General features: G+C 36.5%; 1 protein-coding gene across 1 annotated transcript in view; it reads right to left on the reverse strand.

Annotated features, from left to right (window-relative positions):
* Positions 1-20,513, reverse strand: part of LOC124721893 (PP2C-like domain-containing protein CG9801) — a 46,915-nt gene that overhangs the window by 12,283 nt on the left and 14,119 nt on the right. The window contains exons 3-4 of the mRNA XM_047247045.1: positions 15,492-16,259; positions 9,996-10,315 (exon numbers count right to left, since the gene is read on the reverse strand). Of these exons, the coding sequence (XP_047103001.1) occupies positions 9,996-10,315; positions 15,492-16,259 (1,088 nt within the window). The remainder of the gene's footprint in view (positions 1-9,995; positions 10,316-15,491; positions 16,260-20,513) is intronic.

Here is a 20,513-nt window from a genome sequence, read left to right on the forward strand (position 1 = left end):
ATGATAGATGACTGGAAGGAATGTACAGAAGGATAGTGGATATATACTGCTGCAAACATGAAAGCTGGAGGAAACCTCAAAGAGAAACTTATGTCCCCCATTAGAGTTAGAAAAGTGACTTCTTGGAAAGTCTATTACAGCCTGTTACTACAGCAACATCCTATTATGTCAGAGCATCCCAGAAAAGGAAGAGTAAGTCCTAACATCTAATCACTCATTAGTTCATTACCGATGGAGGACACACTTTAATTGGACAAAGATGCAGAAGGAAATTGGTCATGTTATTTTCAAGGGAACCACTCCAGTATTCACCATAACAAATTCCTTTTTTTCTTGTACTATTCTTATACTTGGGTTCAACATCTCATAAAAGTGGAATCATTACAAACAGAGTAATAAATACACTGAGCTAAGAAGGGAGATTGAATTGGCCATAACCTGCTCATTCATGTATTCTGACATTCGACGAGCTGAATTTAGAAAAGCCATAAAAATCCTAATCAGAAGGGCTGGAAAAAAAGCTGAAGTTAGATTTTTAAATGTGTAAATCATCATCTTACCAATGTGCCACATAGTTTTACATATTCTGCAGTTTACAGTGTCCTTCCATCTTTCTTACACTCTGAAAAGAACATCTGATATCAACTGCCAAAACAATCACATGCAATTCTAATGGAGTAAAACATTTCATCCAATAACATGGAATTGGGCAGGAAGGTCACAATGGCAATTATGATTCAATTTCTTACAGAATAACATATTAGGATGCAATTACCCCATTTGACATGTTGAACACTAGTCAATTATGCAATGTGGAGTCCAAATAGAAACCATATTACGTGGAGAGATTTTCAATAACTGATGTTGGTATGGCAATAACTCTGTTTTAAGATACACCAATATGTTAAGACAACTGCACGTCACATTCTAGTACAGTGACACTATAAAAATGGCTCTGAGCACTATGGGACTTAGCATCTGAGGTCATCAGTCCCCTAGAACTTAGAACCACTTAAACCTAATTAACCTAAGGACGTCACACACATCCATGCGACCGTAGCGGTCGCGCGGTTCCAGACTGTAGCGCCTAGAACTGCTCGGTCACTCCGGTCGGCGTGACACTATAAATGACTACAGAGTAGACATTAGTTATAGAAATGCTTGCAGACTTTCTGCAAGCAACAGTCACAAAATTGTACCCTACAGATGGTGTGGTATCAATGGTGTCAGACATTTAAATATCAATTTAATTTTAATTGTATTTACAACACACTGAGTATGCCCCAGACCACAGCTTTGAAGTAGTATCGCATGCGTAAAAAGAGTGTTTAGACCTTTTTTAATATTTGAATCAGAGCTTAACAAGGTAATGAATAAGTCCTTTCCAATGCCATCACTCTGAGAAACAGAACAAAAACTATAATTATCATTGGCTTTTGCTGAGTCCTCAACAGTCACAGGAAACATGGTAGATGATATGAGCACAATCATAACTAAATATCAGCTTACAAAAATGTTATGAAGCCTTTCTTCACATACTGGATGAAAGTAAGGGTAGCAGTGAGTCAAGAATATTTTGGAAGCATTTACAAAACTAAAGATGGACGGGACAATTACTCTGCAACAAATTTAAACCTCCCACCCAGGAATTAAAGCCGGAGTCCTGACAGTTCACAAAAATTTCAAAAAATATACAGCACTCATTTTGATGTCCCTGTATAAATTCAGTACTGTCTTCTTGTCATAATGCAAAACACACACTGTTTAAATGTGTCATACTGAACTGTGTACACCACAGGAATCTCAAAAACTCTCACTAGTGTAGACGGCAAGGGGTCAGCATCACTTCGGCCTGTTCCTGTGCCTGGATGGAGAAATGCTATGGTTTCACCAAATAAAGCTTATTTTCCATCACTCCTGCTACTCTTAAACCTTGGCTCAACTGTGCCATGCTAGGGGAGGAGATATTTCTGGCAGAGAGGCCTCCATCATCTTCTCTGGCTACTATATCAGCTTAACTAATCCACTGGATTCTCTACTCCTGACGCATTTTAACAAATTACGTATTTTGGTAGACTGCACTTTCAGATCTGTCACATGGCAACCAGTTTAGTGTGTCACCAACAATGAGATCCATAAATCTCAACATTTCTTCAAAATTCAATCAGACAGTCAGAGACTTTTCACTAGCATGCAATTGCTGGAAGGCTTAAAGAACAACAGACAATTGAAAAGACCACCTGGAATACGGAACAATGGATCGGCATCCTTAGTGTGGGCATCAAAATATGTATTGCTATTACAAACAGAGTTCTACCTTATAGAACATTGTTCCCTAGTATAAAATAAGCATAATATAAGCCGTCAACTATACCTAAAATAATGAGTGTACAGAAAAGATCAGAATACAAGAATGTAGATGCCACCACGAATGGAGCTATTAAATGATACTGTGCTCATAGGTGGTGGTGCTGGTGGTGGTGGTAGATTTGCAACATGGAATTGCCACAACAAACAACGTCTTTAAAGAAATAAAGCACTTTGACATTGATACAGTGGATCTAACTGAAATCAAAGGGAAAAAGTATGGGATATAACAAAGATAATTACATTACATTTATAGAAGTAGACCAAAGAACAATGAACGCAAATTGGAGTTGCCACTGGGGTTGGGGGAACCAGCTGGGAATATATTATAGTATTATAATTGGAGTCACGAATGAAGGTGGTCGAGTTTAGGCTTGTTCTTCACAGCTACATCAAGCTTTCTCCGGCAGCCAATGAGTGCTTAGTAGTGTTCTGAGCACTCTGCTGCAATTGCATTATACGCAATCATAGCGCGTTATTCAGTGAATTTTTATTCCACTTGGGTTGTCATGGCTGTTGGTGGTGATGAGCAACAAATTCTACACAAGCAAGTGAAAGGCAATTTGTGGGATACACGCTTTCATCAAGTGCAAAGCATATGTATGCGTGTACCTCAAATGTCACTTCGGACCAGAAACAATGCAGTCCCCGTCCTTGTCTCGACCTGTACGAACTGCCATTGTTCGTGGACTGGACTACAGTAACAGAATCCTGCACGTACAGCTGAAGCTATGATGATTATTGTTGCCTGTTCACCAAATGAGGACACTGATGTAAAAAGAGACTTATTTTATACCCAACTGACAAAACCTCTAGAAAATATAGGGAATCACAAAGAAATAGTTTTACTAGGAGACTTAAATGCAAGAAATGTGTGGGAAGTCAATTGTGATATAGTGGGGAAATATGGCGGAAACACAATAAATAATAATAGTGAAATGTTGAAAGAATTCTATCTGCAAACTTACTTAAGAATTCTAAACAGCTGGTTTAAATGTAAGTATATCCATAGATATACAGGGACAAAACCAAGTATTAACCTGAACTCCATTAGACACTACATCACAATAAACGAAACAAGAAAAATAGTACTGCAAGGTGTGAGGACTATGAGAGTGGCAGCCTGCAAGGTGTGAGGACTATGAGAGTGGCAGAGTGCATATCAGACCATTTTTTGTAATGTCTAACCTTTTATTCGCATTTACACAAGACACGGAGGTTGAGATGGGCACTGAATCACAAAAAGCCACTAATATTCAATATAATATACAAAGTCTTGAGCATAATCCTAGTTGGTTTTCATACCAGCTACAGCTATCAGAAAAAACTTGCTGCTGTTGAATAAAATTCTGAGACGCCATTCATAAGGCAGCTTGCGAAGCACTGGAAGAAAAAGAAATATCATTCCATTAGGCGATTGCCTCAGTTTATTCTTATTTCTTTGTATCCAGCAATCAACTTCACTGTTCTAGCAATCTATCCTTTTCTATATATGGTTTATATTCCAACCTGGGTTTTCCATTGTTTCATAATTACATCTCCTACTCCAGTAAAAATCCCAATATTTCATCCTCAGGTTTTTATGTTCATGCCTCACTGCCATAAATCAAAACTGGTAATACACTTCAGTTGGAAACTTTCCTTCTTAGACTCTAAGAAGCTTAGTTTTCAAAACACTGTTTAGGTTACCAAAAGCAGTTCAGTCAATTCCTCCTCTTCTGCTAACTGCCTCTGCTGTACTCCCAGTCATTTTCATCTACACTAAATAGCCAAACTTATCATCTAATTCTATGACTTCATTTTTAATTTGTGATTACACTTTCCTTTCATTTTATTTTAACTGATTTTCAGACTTGCTTTCCTACTTGCTCTCAGACTTCTTCTGTTTCTTTATTCAAGGCCATCTGCACCAAGGACAAACAGTACAATTTCATCTGTAAAATGAAGATAGTTCAAATATGTTCCATCAACACACAGTCCTTTTTAAGTTGTGTTCATCAAATACACTTGGCATCAAATGTAAATATGGCAGGAAGAGAGCCCTCTACCACTGAAAATAATTGCTGTTATTGTGATGTCTTAAATGCATGTAACAACTATAAAGCCTCATCACAGGGCCAAATAGGTTTAGGCAAACTATGGTACAAAGGTTGACACTCAGTGTGAAGATCACATGTGTTAATTACAGTACAACATTCAATTGCACTAACCAATGTTTGAACACTGGTCTAATCCTGAATCCAGTGAATGATGGCTAACTTAACTAGTAGAATGTCCAGTTGGGCTCTTCTGGCTGGTGACAGTACATAAGTGCTGAATCAGTCTTGAGGTACAGTGTTTTGCTGTTAAATTAACTGTTGATACATACTGAGTTGGGCCATGTGTCTGCTTATACCCATGTTTGGCATGCTTATTCATTGGTAATTTTTTGTGTGGCATAAGGCGAAAGCATAAAATGTCACCTTAAATGATTAATTATGGTGTCTACCTAAAACAAGTTCCAACATATATTTTATTTGTAGCTTTAATGTTTATTTGTTACCAAATTTTCATTGCATTTTGTCACATCCTCTTAACACATTTATCAACAGTCCTGTTTAATTAAATGTATTCTATTAATTTTTACTGGAAACCCATGCCTTCCTTTTTAACAGACCCACATTCCATTTTGTGTTTCCTTTTTAGTAATGGTTAATGGAGTGGATTTTCTGGAACTGGAGATTCTGAATAATTTTTCTTCAGGTCTTTGACTTGCAATGGTTGGACAGTATGTCTGGGAAGTTCAAATACATGTTGAGTTGACTGCCTTCTGTTGTTGTTGTTGAAAGTTTTAGATACATCTGGATATAATAACCTTCAGATTATTGTATGTATGTGTGTGTGTGTGTGTGTGTGTGTGTGTGTGTGTGTGTGTGTGTGTGTGTGTGTGAGGGATAAGAAATGCAGAGAAGAATAAAATTCTTTAAAATGAACCACCATCTTTTGAAAGCATGGGAATAAAATATCCACAATCATAACAGTGAATTATGTACAAAACCAAGTTTAGTGGACTATAAGTAGCCTGTTTTTTCAAGCTGATTAAACTATTAAAAGGGTACGGAAAGGTTGGAAGACTGTTTTCGAATTTAAAATAACACAAATGATGTTAGTTTTGGCATGAAAAACAGGAAAAAATAAATTATGAACACTAAAATACATGTGTTTCTACATAAAAAGGCTTTGACCAATAATATTAAAAGACTTGCAGTGACTTAGGTAATAGTCATTTCCACATAGGGTAAAAAAATCAAACTCTTGGCTTCTTTGCCCTTTTTCCCTTTTTTTTTTTTTTTTTTTTACAATAACTGCTACACCTCCAATTTTCATTTTGACATGGAAAAGTAAAGCTGTCCTTATCCTAGAGGTTGGTTTGAGCACTTCAATGCTTTGCCAGGCACAATCTTGCTCGAGGTGGGATGCCCTTGCCTTCTGACAAGGTTAGAAATGGCTTACCCAACAAGTTATAGCAGAATCCATAGTTTAACATGGACTCTGTAGTATGGAGCAGCTAGGAAGTTTTCACAATTGAAAAAATCATTGCCAAAGGTGAAAGAAATAATAAGTGACAGGAAAAAAACTTTGTGATGGAATGTCAGTGCGTTTGGATTTTTAGTTTGGTAATTACCAAATAAGCCCCAGTGTAAGAGCAGTAGCATCTATCGAAATACGAAATATATTTCATAACAAATGCAGTACTATTCTCAGAGAAAATGCTGCTCTATGTCGCATGCAAAGTACACCACAAAACACAGTGTGAAAATCTGTTCAGTCTGTTTCATCAAGCGAGTGGACTCTCCTACTACAGTACTGAAAATACACGATCGGGGTGTGTAAGTCACACACAACGGGAAGTATATATTATCGGCTTCCTGCCTCACAAGTATTTCTTTTTAACATTGTATCTACTTGTACTCTGCATCTTATGAGTCACTGGTCACTTTAAAATTCTAAAATGGTTCAAGGCCATCACATCCAGTACAATTAAAGATTGTTGCGGGGAGACTGCAAACAGCCAAAATGTCTTTATTTGATAAAATATACAGTCACATTCATTCAGAGTTCCATTTCATAATTGCAAACTCTGTAATCTATTTATTTTCTTCAGGAAGAATGTTTTAAGAACAAACATGTTGTTAGTGTCAAATTCTACTGCTGTATGACTTCTGTCATTTCTTATGTAACATTCAAAGTTTTTCACTGAGGAATCACTCTTTGGTTTTTGTCCTAAACTCATTTTGAAATCTCCCATAGTCTTTTAATGGGATCCGCTGTACTTTTACAAGTTTCTGTAACTCCTCTTAGTGGTCTTACTTCATCCTTTGAACATTTCGGTGCACAAACTTTAGTGACTTCTATTGAATATCTATGGTTTATTTTTAAAACAAGCCCTGCTACTCAGTCTGTGTTTCCTTACACATCTACAATATGGTTTTTATTTTCATGTTTACAATAAAGCCTACATTTGAATTTCCTCTCTGAAGTATTTTTTTAGTAGTATAACATGTCTCCTGACTGAACTTCTTTTTGGTCTTCGCTTTGTTACCACACTTCTGCTGACCTCACTATACTCCATTTGATCATATCTAATTCTCTTTCAATATCCCTTCAAACAAATAGGAAAAATACAAGGTGACTTAAGTAGAGGCCTGCATACCTGGGAAAGCCTAAAACAGCAGAGATACCACAGGTGTCTCATAAGAGATCTGTAGCATCCTCATGATCTACACAGTTCAGTGAAAATCCGCATTCCCTGTGACACACAATGATCTGCTGTTGTATGCCATGGTGGTCACTCCAAGTACATTCTGGGCTTAGAGTTGACTGCAAAATGTGCCACAAGGATGCACTTCAAGACGAAGCAAGATATCAATCCATCATTTGAATCCAGTGTCTCACTAACAGGAGTTCTGCTACTGGTATGAGGAGACTCACAAAAGCCGTGTTTTTGCCAGAAGCTTGCTTGCCTTAAAACACATCTAAGGTGACAGCAAATGTGTGCTCTTTGGTGAAACTGTACAGCTGACTGCAGACGAGATGTATATGAAATTGTGTTGTTGGAGAACATTTTGTTCACACAATACAAGACTTTTACTTACAAGCTGCATTATAAGAGCCTTGTTCCTAACATCTGGATCAATAACATTTTTCAACTTTTGTACAACACTTGCAATTTTCAAAGTGTGTTAAAGGAAATACTGTATTCATAACAAACAGAACAAAAACTAGTATGTCACAGTCATTAAGAACATAGGCAAAGGCAGGATTGCAACACTAGGAGGGGCTGAGTATTTGGAATGCAAAGTTGGAGGACCATACAATAAACCACATCAAACACTACAGAGGTTGCTCTATGAGATGCAGCAAAAGTGACGGGAAGAGAATTTCAAACAGCGGCTTGCAGTGTGTTATAATGGAGGATTAAAATGCTTTACCAGCTGAAGCTTTATGGGGGAAACCCATATGTAATCGTTGTGCAGCACCCAGATAGGAGCTATTTTCCTGGGTCACATATTAACCTTTATCAGTGACTGAAAGAAGCAAGAGTTTTCTTTGTGACGAGCCATTTTTAGATAATTCTTTTTGCTAACCACAAAATATCCCATTGCAGTTCTATGATATATAATGAAATCCATGACTGGAGACACGCAATCTTCAGTTTCTAATCACACATTCTGTGTAACAAAAGCTTGACCTACCATGTTACTAAGCCTACTTTTGTACTTTAAATTCCCATTTTTGTCTCTTGCTGAAGATGGAAATTGTTTGAGGGAGCTGCCAGGCTTCAGTGTACGATTCATAATATCACATGGGATATATAACAGCAATGTATGAAATAGCTGCCATGAAATGAAGCAAAAGTTCTGAACAAAGAAAGGGAACTTAGGCCACAAAACCTACAAAAAGTCATCCAAAATATTTATTTTGTATCTAGGCAGTTCCTTGTTGTCATTGTTTTTCTCTCTAAGGCAGATTGAGGTTCTGCTTCTAGAATACTGAATATGATGAAATTAAATTAAGGAAGGCATAATTTCATTTTAAAACTGCCATGTGTGTTTTGGTACTTACTTTACATTTGGTTAATTATAAGAATATATTGAATCAGTCAATGGATCCTTCTGACCTCTCCGGCTAATATATAATTCATTATATATTGGTGTGATGTAAGTATCTATCTTAAAGAGGCAACTTCCTTTTCATTCTGTTTTGATATAAATAACATAATGTAAGTTCCGCATTCTTTTCATAGACAGACCAACTGACTGCTGCGTTGTTCTGCTAATGGCATTATCAGACTCTTCCAGTTGCGGTTTCAAAGTTTAGAAACCCGACGGCAACTAATATGAAGTAGCCCCTCACTTGCCTCATGAAGCTGGGTGCTGTACTAGTCCTAATACAAAAAAAATTGCTGTCAGCTCCGAGAATTGAAACCAGGTTGGGTCCTCTGCATGGCGGTCAGTCACACTGAACACTGAATTATGGAGTGGTCTGTTTTCATATAGGCCCTCTAAAATCCACAAGCATGGGGCTTTCTTTCAAATATGTTAATTGATACCTCCTTGTCAATGGTTCTTCTAACAGATACACCATTGGAATTCTGTTCAAAGTTTTAGTTTTTAACACTCGACTCTACTGTCCTCTGAAAACAAAAAAACTGTTGATGGCATGCATCAATACCGAGGAGAATATTTTTGACAGTGCTTTGTTGACCACTTTTTAATTTACTGCTGTCCTTTTGACCAAAGTGGCAGCAACCCAGTTGGTATTTGTCACTAAGAAATTTGAACCAGAAACATTAACATAGCAATCAAAACAACCAAGAAATGAACACTGATGACTAAAAAATAAATTTAAAAAATCTTGTCCTGTGGCAACAGATTGAGAATGGATGTGGACTAGGATATATGTCTTCGTCAATCCTCACACAGCTCTCACCCCACAACCTCTTGCACATTGTTCACACACCTGTTTAAGACCCAGGTGCAAGCCCTGTCCAACATACCTATCCAGCACATCCTACTTCAGTCCTGTCATAGGCTTATCTTATCCTATCCTATCAGAAGCAATCACATAATTTACCTGCTTTCCTGCAATTTATGCACAACACTGTATGTGGGCATGCTCACCAAATAACTATCCACCTGAATGAATGGACATTGCCAAACTGCAGCCAGGAGTAGAGTTTACCATCCAGTGGTGCAACATGCTACATGCACAACATGCTCAATTTCAATGATTGCCTCTATTATTTGGTGTGTTGTTACTTTTACCCCTTAAATTACTTCAGTCCACCAGGACTTTCCACTACCATATTTATAAAAAAATCCAATAGCAATGGGATGCACCTCACAAACACCTTTTTTTCCCTGATTTTCACATCACGTCACCATGTTTAAATGCGTATTTCTGGTTTTGTTCCTGGCTGTTGGGAGGAGAAGAATTGCATTTTCTAGTTGTTTCACAGGACACAGCTCATTAAAACAGGTGTTCAGGATATTACAAACCATCATTGAATTGTGTCCTATCCAGTACAGATTTTTTCCCATAAGTCAATAAATACTTATGAATTAAAACTACATTGCCGAACCTACCATTGTGTTTGTAACTTTTGATGCGGAGACTCCGGGGGTGAAGAAAGCTTTGTTCAGATATTCCACACATCCATGTATTGCACTTCTTGCAGCAACACAGGCTTTCTCACCCCAGTTAACTCCATCTGCAAGTGCCAAGACAGCTGAATTTTCTCTTGCTACTATAGCAAAGCAGTCAGCAATTGGGTCTCCAGCATTTTCTTGAGTGATTGGATGTTTCTCATACAAAGTTGTAGCAACACCAAATGCATCAGGATGTGGATGAAACCAATTCAAAATACCAGCTATTTCCTCTGGTTCAGATGAAATCTGTGATGCATCTGCACAGACCAAAATTAGGAGTTTTTCAAAATGTTCTTCTGTGATAGATAAAACATTAAATGTCAACAAAAATTCAGATTGAACTCAGAGATATTTTATTAAATTCTATTAAAATGCCTAAGTAAATTCTCCTGTGTATAACACTTTGGGTTTTAATAACTTCTTCCAAAACACAGGAATAGTGACAAACAATAAAATTTTTCATTCATTCTTGTATTTATTATGTCATATTCTTGCATAGTGAAGCTTAGTGTTCCAGCCTCTAATACTTTATGCAAAATAGATTTTGCATATTTTTGATAAAAATGAAAATACTACTGAACACAAGCAAGGAAACTTAGTGAATTCTCTCCCTGTACTTATGAAAGTTTGGATCCACCTGACAAACTGTCTCTTGGCTTCTGTCTCAGGTTCTTCAGCTGATGTTTGTCTGATGGTTTTTCTGATGTTTCGCCAGTGTGAGGGCAGGTGCAACGTCAGAAAAATCAGACGAACATTGGACAAAGAACCTGAGACTGAAGCGAACAGGCAGCTTGTTAACAAGTGGCCACAAAAGCCTTAACAATTTTGGACCCAACTCTTAATTCTTGTAGACCACATAACCACTTTATCTAGAGTGTCTGTTAAATGACATCCTGACTATAGTGGCAACAAGAAGGGCATCCACCACAAAGTTAAAATAAAATATGCCACATAATGAAAACAGCGACCTTCTACAACAGTGTAGAAGCTAAGAAAGACTGTTACTACGTAAATGGCCAAATGCAAGAATATTTCTCATATTTAAAATTAAAAAATGTGAAAGAAAAGGAAGAGACTGTTTAAAGTATTTCTATCAATATTCACCAAGAGTCATGAACAAATACTGTGAAAAACTCAAGTGTACAACAGTGACAGTCTTCTAAGTCAAGAGTAAAAAATTTCATTGTTTGTCCAGTGGGAAAATATAACACACAGGGCTAAGGTAACGTGGCCTCATAACAAAATTAAATGCGCGTGTGTGTGTGTGTGTGTGTGGGGGGGGGGGGGGGGGGGGGGAGGGATGAGTAGGTGGTTGGGCTGGGTGGGTGGGGGAAGAGGGGGGGGGGGGGAGTGAGAGCACACTCATTACTTCATAACAGAAATGAAACGAAGCAGCAGTACTTGTCATAACATAAGCCCCCACAAAATATCCCTCTACCTTATAAACTAAAATAATAAAATTGTCTTTCTCCTTCATAGCTTATTAATTCTGATAATAATTCTGGAAACAGGTTTCTTCATTTGCATTTCTCTCAGCACTTGTAGACACCATCAGACAGATGGACACAATTATTTTGTACTAAAGTTAAACTCACTGAACTTCTGCACCTCATTATAAAACAAAAATATTTTAATGTTACTATTTGCCTAAGTGGGTTTATCAGTTCCTCCAATTTTATTAAGCATATCACAAGTGTTAGATCCATAGGATATAATGTCACATAGCACTGTTGTGACTGTCACACTGAAAAACAACTGTTGACTAGTTTTTACAGCTAATTTAAATTAATACTGTGCTGATCTCTAAGTTCCGGCCATTACATATATTAAGTAGGGGCCTAAGTGAAACTTATTTGTCATCGTGAAATCTTTCTTGACACTAGCTGCATTAAGTATGCAGATGTCACCCACTGGTGACACACCAAAATTTGAGCTGGATTGGGACTAACCTAGATTTCCCACTTGTCACGACTGGTCACCTTAACCACTTTGGCTACTGGAGGACACTTCCAGGACTGACTCAAACTTCCATCTGTCATACTGTGTACAACATATGGAAGTTTGGCTGAGTCCTGAAACCTTAGCCACTTTAGCTATCTGCAACCGTTTTCAGGACTCAGCCAAACTTCCATATGTTGTACACAGTATGACAGATGGAAGTTTGAGTCGGTCCTGGAAGTGTCCTCCAGTAGCCAAAGTGGTTAAGGTGACCGCTTGTGACAAGCAGGAAATCTGTGCTAGAGTCCCAGTCTGCCACAAATTTTCATGTGTCACAAATCTTCATACCTAACGCAGCTAATGTCAGAAAGATACCACAATTGTGAATAAATTTCATAAATTTAGTACAGCTGCAAAAATTTAACTATGTCTGTTTCTTCCAACAGTGTTAATAATGAAACTTCCAGGCAGATTAAAACTGTGTGCTGGACCAAGACTCAAACTCAGGACCTTTGCCTTTTGCGGCAAGTGCTCTACCAACTTTGATTCTGGAGTGTTAATAATAAATATAAATATTACAAAAAACTTACATCCAAACAAAGCTCATGAAATTTAAAAAGAGAGTAATGCTGCTTCCTCATTGGTTGAAGAACAAATAAAATTGAGCAGTGCATGTGTTTACACTGAAATCTTATGTTTTAGTCAAACATATTAAATCATATGATGAAGTAAATGTGTATGACATTTAGTTTTAGTTTTCAATCACTATACAATGGCATCCTAAATATCTCAACACCTACCTTCTTTAGAAAATAAGCCATCAACTTTCTTTCTCTCTCTCTCTTTTTTTTTGAGAGCTTCAAGTCCAGGAAGTAAAGATTGCCTAGACTGCCCCTAAGCAGTTTGAACATTGTACATACAATTTACTTCTAGAAATTTATAAGAAAAGTTTTAACAATACTATTCAGCTCACAGTTAATATGGATATGAATTAAAATGGATAGCAAAATCATACCATAATCTCATGGAAAAGGGTGATTATTATTATTATTATTATTATTATTATTATTATTAAAAAGTAGCACATAACAGTAGGGTAGTAGCATACAACTGAAAAGATAATTAATCAAAATAGGTTGAAAGTGCATGCACAGAAAAATATCATGCAGATAAAATGCATTTTTACAAGATATAGTAATATTTCTTCAACAACTTGAAATACAAATGCCAAGAACTTTGGGGTGCTGCAAAATCACAAAGCAGATGGCAAAAAATACAAAGGAAAAGTCCATTTTACTGTGAATTTATACTACTGTAAATGCAAAATGTAATTTCACAACTTCTACTTAATGATGAGAAATAAACAATCAGCCTTGTAATGCAGAGGAAGTGTGTTACATTCAAAAACAAATATATGCAGGCACTAATTCCCTAACATAAATTGCCACAACCTCAAATTATGCAAACAGTTTCAACTATTTGTACACATTAAATTTAAGCCCCTAGTTTCTTCCAACCAAAAGAGAAATTACTAGACTGAACATTGTATTATCCATCAAATTCTAAATACTGAGGCTACAGAAATTGTTCTCAAAAAGATACTCATCATTGGTAATTCCAGACATGTTCACAGTGGCACCTCCATACAACTGACTACACTCCAGAAGATTGTTTGGGTGTTTAATGATTAAACATTATCTGCATTGGTGTACAATTTTTCTCGTCCCTTTGCCTCCCTATCCCTTAAGCAATAGAAATGATATGTTGAATCTACCTCTTTAAGATATGTGATCGTAAACAGCAGAAATTACAGTAGTCCTATTTGTAAAACCAAAGTGGATGTTGGTATCAATGTAACTGATATAGCTGTGACAATAGACTATACATCATATAGTGAAGATTTTCTCAATTCAACTGGGTGAAAACAGATTTATTATACCACTTCTGGAAACATTTCAGGCAAACAATTTATCTGGCTCACTCTGTGTGTTTGTGTGTTCAATAATGCTGAATTTTACTAACATTTAATTTGGTTGAGAAAAGTAAAGACTGAAATTAAAATACTGCAAACCATCATCACTAAAAATGGTGCTTTTCAGTTCCGTATAGCTTGGGATTTAGCCATTGTGAGGTTGAAACTAGTGAGGTGGGCAGGCAGCACAAACATGATTTTATTTGGTGGTGGACTGAGCACCACAGATATGTCCTACAACATGGCTATATGGATATTATCTACACAGCACTATGTTATTACGGACAAGAAGTACTTGGGTGAAATATCATCAGAACATAAACAATTGATTGTGTAAACAGAAAATTCAGTCAACTGCTACCACCATGTGGACCTGCATTGACTTTTTTTTCAAATTATGGTTACAGTCTCATTTGCATGTGCATTTAAACTGTGCTGATAAAATTCACTAATAGTTTTAAAAGATGTACTGTTGTTTCTTAAAGATAAAGACTTATTTCATGCACTGTAGTATTCATCCTCAATTCAATGTGCATGCCAAAGAGCACTTTATTGCACATTACAATATAGTGCTTTATAACATTCATTTAAAAGCAGAGAGGTTAAATGACGTTATATAATACCCAACAATGCTCTACTTATACAGCTAAAGGACAATGATCATATTTGCAGCAACACAGTGACATTTTCCAAAATGGAATATGAATACACTTGTAAAAACCTCTACACATGCAGAATTCCAATATGAAAGAATAATGGAAAATCAAGTGAGATAACTCAAGTGGATCTTGTTAGCTACCCACTTAACAAATTCTTCCAACGTCAGTGTTTTATTGTAACATCTTTTCTAGTTGGCTAAGAAGTCAATTTAAGGCTATCGCAAAAATTAAGATACATTAAAGTGCTAAAACAAAACAGTTTGAATATTTCTGCAAGGAAAATTTTCTTTTAAACTGGACTCTAGAATTTCTTCCAAAGTTATCTAAAAGTGTTTCTATGGTAACTTATCTCCAACGTGTTACTACAGCAAGAGTATGCATGGTGTATCAGAGTGTAATGCAAATGCCCACTTAACCTGCAGACTTAGGGCTAACAGTAACATGCTACTAACTCCCAATATTCCAGTTTAGTTTATCTGTCTGGCAACAGTTTGTGGCTTTAATACCTTTTTTTTTTTTTAATCTGAATTATATATTATTTCTTACACATGCATAAATGCATGCACATTTCTGAACAGGTATCACAAAAGTTCATCCATAAAAGTATAAAATACATGCAAAAACTGATGCTCAACCCAAATGTAAGAAGAGAAAAAAGTTTTAACAAGCACAAGTAGCACCTAACGTGCAGTACATTCATTACTCTGAGGCTTATATAAAATTGCAAATTAATACAATTATGTAAACTATTTGTTTTTGTCACTGTTATTTAAGTATGCATGAGCTACTGCAATCCAATATTTTCACTCCACGCTACATACTTAAATGAACATCACAAATTAATTTATCGGTGGCAGAACTCACCAATACCTCCAGCTGACAATGGAGGTGGAGCACTCTTAGACTTTCGTATGGGTGACATATGTTTAGCCCAGTAATTGGCAGAAGCATATTCTGCAGGTGGTGGTATTACACATTCTTCTAGAATGTTACTGGTATGAAAGACATCAATACTTTCCACGGCAACAGTTCGCCGGCCACTCTTTTCGTAAGGAAAATTTCTTGAATATATGTTGTTATCTGCAGTCACACTTTCTACATTGGCTCCATTTCCAGAGGATGTATTACACACATTTCTCTCTATTCCTAAAATTTCTTCAGCATTGTTCTCTGCTTTATCTAGCAAATGTGTAGTTGTATTATCAGAATATCTCGCAGCCACAATCTGTGCATTCCTGTTAAACTCTGAATTGCTTCCATTTGAATTATCAATGTTGGTGGTTGAAAGTTCTGCATTAGCATTATCTGTACCCAGGTAATTGTCTTCAATGATCCCTCCAACATTTGCATTCCCTGTCAAAGATTCATTTGAATTCTTTATAGTTTTGGAACTACTGCACACAGTATTCCCCAGAGATGATTCTTTGTTTTGGTTAGTTTCTTCTGAAACATCAACTGCAGAAGGCAAATCAGATACACTTGTCTGTACAGACAATTTCCCAACACTGAAGACAGATCCTGCAGCTCGAATGTTCATTACTGAATTATCTATTGGGTAAGTCCGATTAATACGAGGTTGACCATGGAACCATTGCTCATATCCATGAGTGGAATTACAACCACTTGCTGTAACTGGGACAGAAAGTCAACAGGACACATGTAAGAGAATGTAGCAAATAACTTTTGGATCAAGCCCAGAATGCGATTCCCCCTCAAAACTAATTTCATTGTTATAATCGAAATGGTACAATATGTCAACTGAAATGAGCAGAAATGAATTAAAAAATTAAAGTAATATCACCAAATTTTTGAACATAAGTAGGTACCACTGCAACAAAAGTAAGAAGATTTTTGTAAGAGAACAAAGCTATTCTTAATACAATGGCTCCTAAAAGATGGCTGTGTATCTACATATATCAAAACATGGGCGGCATTAGTGACATTTTAATAAATTAATAAAATAACACAGTTGTCATAAGTACGTAAACTGAAATTGGAAACAAAACAGCTATTGCTGTTAAGGTGCTACACTGTGAGATCTGCAAACAAGGCAGAGACTTGGTTGAATCAGGGGGAATCGCACATGAGACTAGGCATCAATTTTTAAAACTTAAATCATTTAATATCTGAACAAGTCAGTGTTGTTGAAAAGTTTAAAGAAAACAGAACTAAACAAATTACAATGTTTATAGATCATGTTACATATAAGTATTTCTAATTAAAGAAGTATCATCAACTTGCCCACCACATATAAACACAGCAGAACATGCACAACCGAAACACACACAGGAATCCCTCCTTCATCTTACAGAAACTAATAAGAACACACAGTGTGCATATACAGGGTGTCCCAGGAGGAATGTTCAATATTCAGGAATAAGAGAGGAATGATCCATTGAAGCAAAAATATCTAGTAAATATGGGCTCTAAAATGCATTCTGTTAGAGCTTTGAGCAATCTCGCAGCAGAAGAGATGTGTTTCACAGTAGCTATGTTGGACAAGTGCACATAGTGTTTAAGGTATGCATATTACAAGCCCATATTTATTAGACTTTTTTGCTTTGAATGATCGTTCCTGTGATATCCCTGAATATTGACTATTCCTCCTGAAATTCCATCCAGAGAGGAGAAATGCTATTGCATGGCTCGAGAATGCTAGTCACACCCCCAGTAAATAATATTAAATGGTTATTAATCAACTGTAAAAGCATTCAGAAAAAAGTTCTAGATTTTGGAAACTACTAGGTCTCACAAATTACTATTGCAAACGTAGTGAAGTGGTCAGCTTGGAAGCAGGCTGTCTACAGCTGATGTTAAATTAGAACACGGACTTAGGTCAGATAAAGATCATATACTTCAAAACACGGGTTACATTGGGTGGCCTCCAGGAAACATTTGTGTTCTAGCTGAGGTCTGGATGACAACAGAGCGTAGTTACTGAATTCTGCTCTCCAGAATCCTATAGTGTTCACACACGTGACATGCCTCCCACCTCACTATTGGCTAAATCAATGGTGTGAATTCACCAGCAACTTTAAAAAAGGGCTGAAGGTGTCTTATCAGCAGCTGTCACTGCCTCAATTCTGAAAGTCTGGCAGTTTGGGTCACATAGGCACAGACAGAGTTATGTTGGGAGAAAACTTGGAAAGACTCAGCTAAGGCCATTGAAACATTTTTTTTTTTTTTTCAAACGAATTCCCTAAAATATTTCCTGACCAGCAACCATCCTGTACACTATGGTACCTAAGACAATTAACTGATGATAATGAGACTTTTTTTTGCCAAACCTACATATTTGCGAAAATTATTGAATATATAGAACAGAAGCAGGCAGACTTAAATCAAATCAGGTCGAAACTGAGTCAACACATGAAATTGTTTGAACAAGTTCAACTTTTAGCCTACACTTAAAAACTGAATCCTTCTATTGCCACCAGATCCACACGCAAAAGTAAATGAAAACTTCAAGCCAAATCTTAGTTAAATATTAACTACAATGCCATTGCATCCCATGAGAACTGTCGGTAATTTTTGCCAAATCAGTTTCACAGTTGGTGTTATAAAACACACTGTGGAACTGTTCTACAGTTTTTGCTGGAAAATGACACAAAATAGGCAGCTGGTAAAGCCGCCCTTGATGGAAATATTACATTTCTTGACAACAAACACAAACGACATCTATTAGGACGTTCACATGGGGACTGGGATCACAAATCATGATGCAGTTGTGGCAACAATGAGCACAAGGTACAAATGGCTACAGAAACAAGAAGGAAAGTATAGATGTTCAGAAAAATAGAGAAGGAGGTGTGTTTCCCTAATTTCTGAGACAGGGCTAGATAATTTGGGCAGTTAATGTACTTAACTGTAACTGAAATTTAAATTGATAGCTGATCAAGCCCTAACAACAAATAAATCTAACAGAAGAATTAAATATAGAAATATAGGAAAACGTCGCTCTTGTTACACAAATTATATCTAAACCGTCTACCAGAAGAACCAAGTCAGAAAACATCAACAGCTACTGTACTAATAGCCCATTGCAGGATCTCCCCAAACCTTACGAAGAGTGTGTCCTCTATACAAGAAATGTCTTTGCAACAAAAATTAATTTCCCTTATGACAACAGGGAAGAAAAATGAAAACAAAATTTTGACTCCTGTAGCAAATGTACTTTTGCAAAAGAAAATCAAGGAGTGTCACAATTCAACCGACATACTGCTGCAAGGATAACCATTATTAGCATTGAAATGAAGCAGCACAAATTGCTAAAAGTAAATACGACCCTGGAGCCCAATGGTGTCCCTGATAGGACCTATGAAGAATTTTCAAATGAATTAGTTCTAGTCCTAATCATAATTTAATACAGACGACTGTCCCCAACAATTACAGAAAAAAGAAGTTACATCCATTTACAAAAGAAGACAATAGAAATGATTTAAAGAACTACCATCTTGCTGTACTTCCCCTGCCTGTGGCAGAATTATGGAAAACATTCTGAATTCTAAAAATGGCCTACCTTAATCAGACTGACCTTTTCCACGGCTATGTGTATGGCTCTCAAAACCTTCGTTAACAAACAATCCAAATAGCACTCTCTGCAGGTTATATTCCAAGAGTTATGATACATGAAAACACATACATACAAATGTATTAGACTCCCAACAAACTTTTTAATCAACACCATATGAAGATCTAATTTGAAAATGCATTCATATCTACATTGCTAAGCGACTACACTGGAACACGCTGCCAGTAGCAGAGGGCAACAAAAATTTTATTTTCAATGTGTCGTGTAATTATTGGTTGAATTGAAAATACTGTTATAGTATAGTCATCAAGCAAATATACCCTTATGTTAAAAGTTTAATGTAATAAAACAAGTATTGTAGTCAGAAACTGTGTGTGTGTTTTGAGGCAGCATAACTGATGGTGCGCAAACATCTGGACTCTATTCATTCACTATTTGAAAGTGAGAGCTTCCAACAAATTTTACACATAATTTCAAATTTATTAATTTTTCGCTAGCAACTCTATTCACACACAGTTTGCAGACAATGCCCTCATATATAACTGAATGTACCTGCAAAATTACATCATTGCACAACACATAGTGTGAGATCATAAACCTTTAGCTGCGTGAAAAATTATCTTCTGCTTAAAATGGAGTGCAAATTACCCAGGCTAATTTCAAACCTTTTCTCACTTACATTCTTAATGTCGATTATTTAACACATCAACTTATTTGCAATGCAATCAGATGTTTGCTGCTGTTTTATACACAGGAATTAAATTCTTTACTGGTAGGGCATCTAATTAGGCTTGAAAATTTACTGAAAACTTCCTGGAAGACAGGATAAAGCACACTGTGCTGAACAAACTGTCCTCGACAGAAAGAGTGGTAATTTTAGTTATGCTCCTGGGAAATCATATTGGGAGAATAATTTCATGTTTTATGTACATGACATGGTGGACAATACTCGATGCAGGAAAGTGACACAAGCTGCCCACTTCATACATCTGGGAGAGATAATCCAACCATCAGGACTGAACTCAATCGCCAATAACGATAGAATCTCCTGATTACAAAAAGCATATAAGCTCACTTGGAATCACTATAATAAGAAATCTATTTCTGTCAATACGAAACTAAGGCATTACAACACAATAGCCCTACCAGAAGCACTTTATGCTGCAGAAACTACAGTGATTCATGGTCATACAAAGATCAGAGAGATTGAAAAGCAGGAAAGAAAAATTCCGAGGAAAATATATGGACCAGTGTTTCGGGAAGGAATTTGGATGAAGAGGCCAACTAGAGAGATTTACGAAGACATAGAAACAATAACAGACACCATTAGAAAGAGAAGGATGAAATTTTATGGA

Source organism: Schistocerca piceifrons, chromosome X (genome assembly GCF_021461385.2).
Source record: "Schistocerca piceifrons isolate TAMUIC-IGC-003096 chromosome X, iqSchPice1.1, whole genome shotgun sequence".
Taxonomy (NCBI): Eukaryota; Metazoa; Arthropoda; class Insecta; order Orthoptera; family Acrididae; genus Schistocerca; species Schistocerca piceifrons.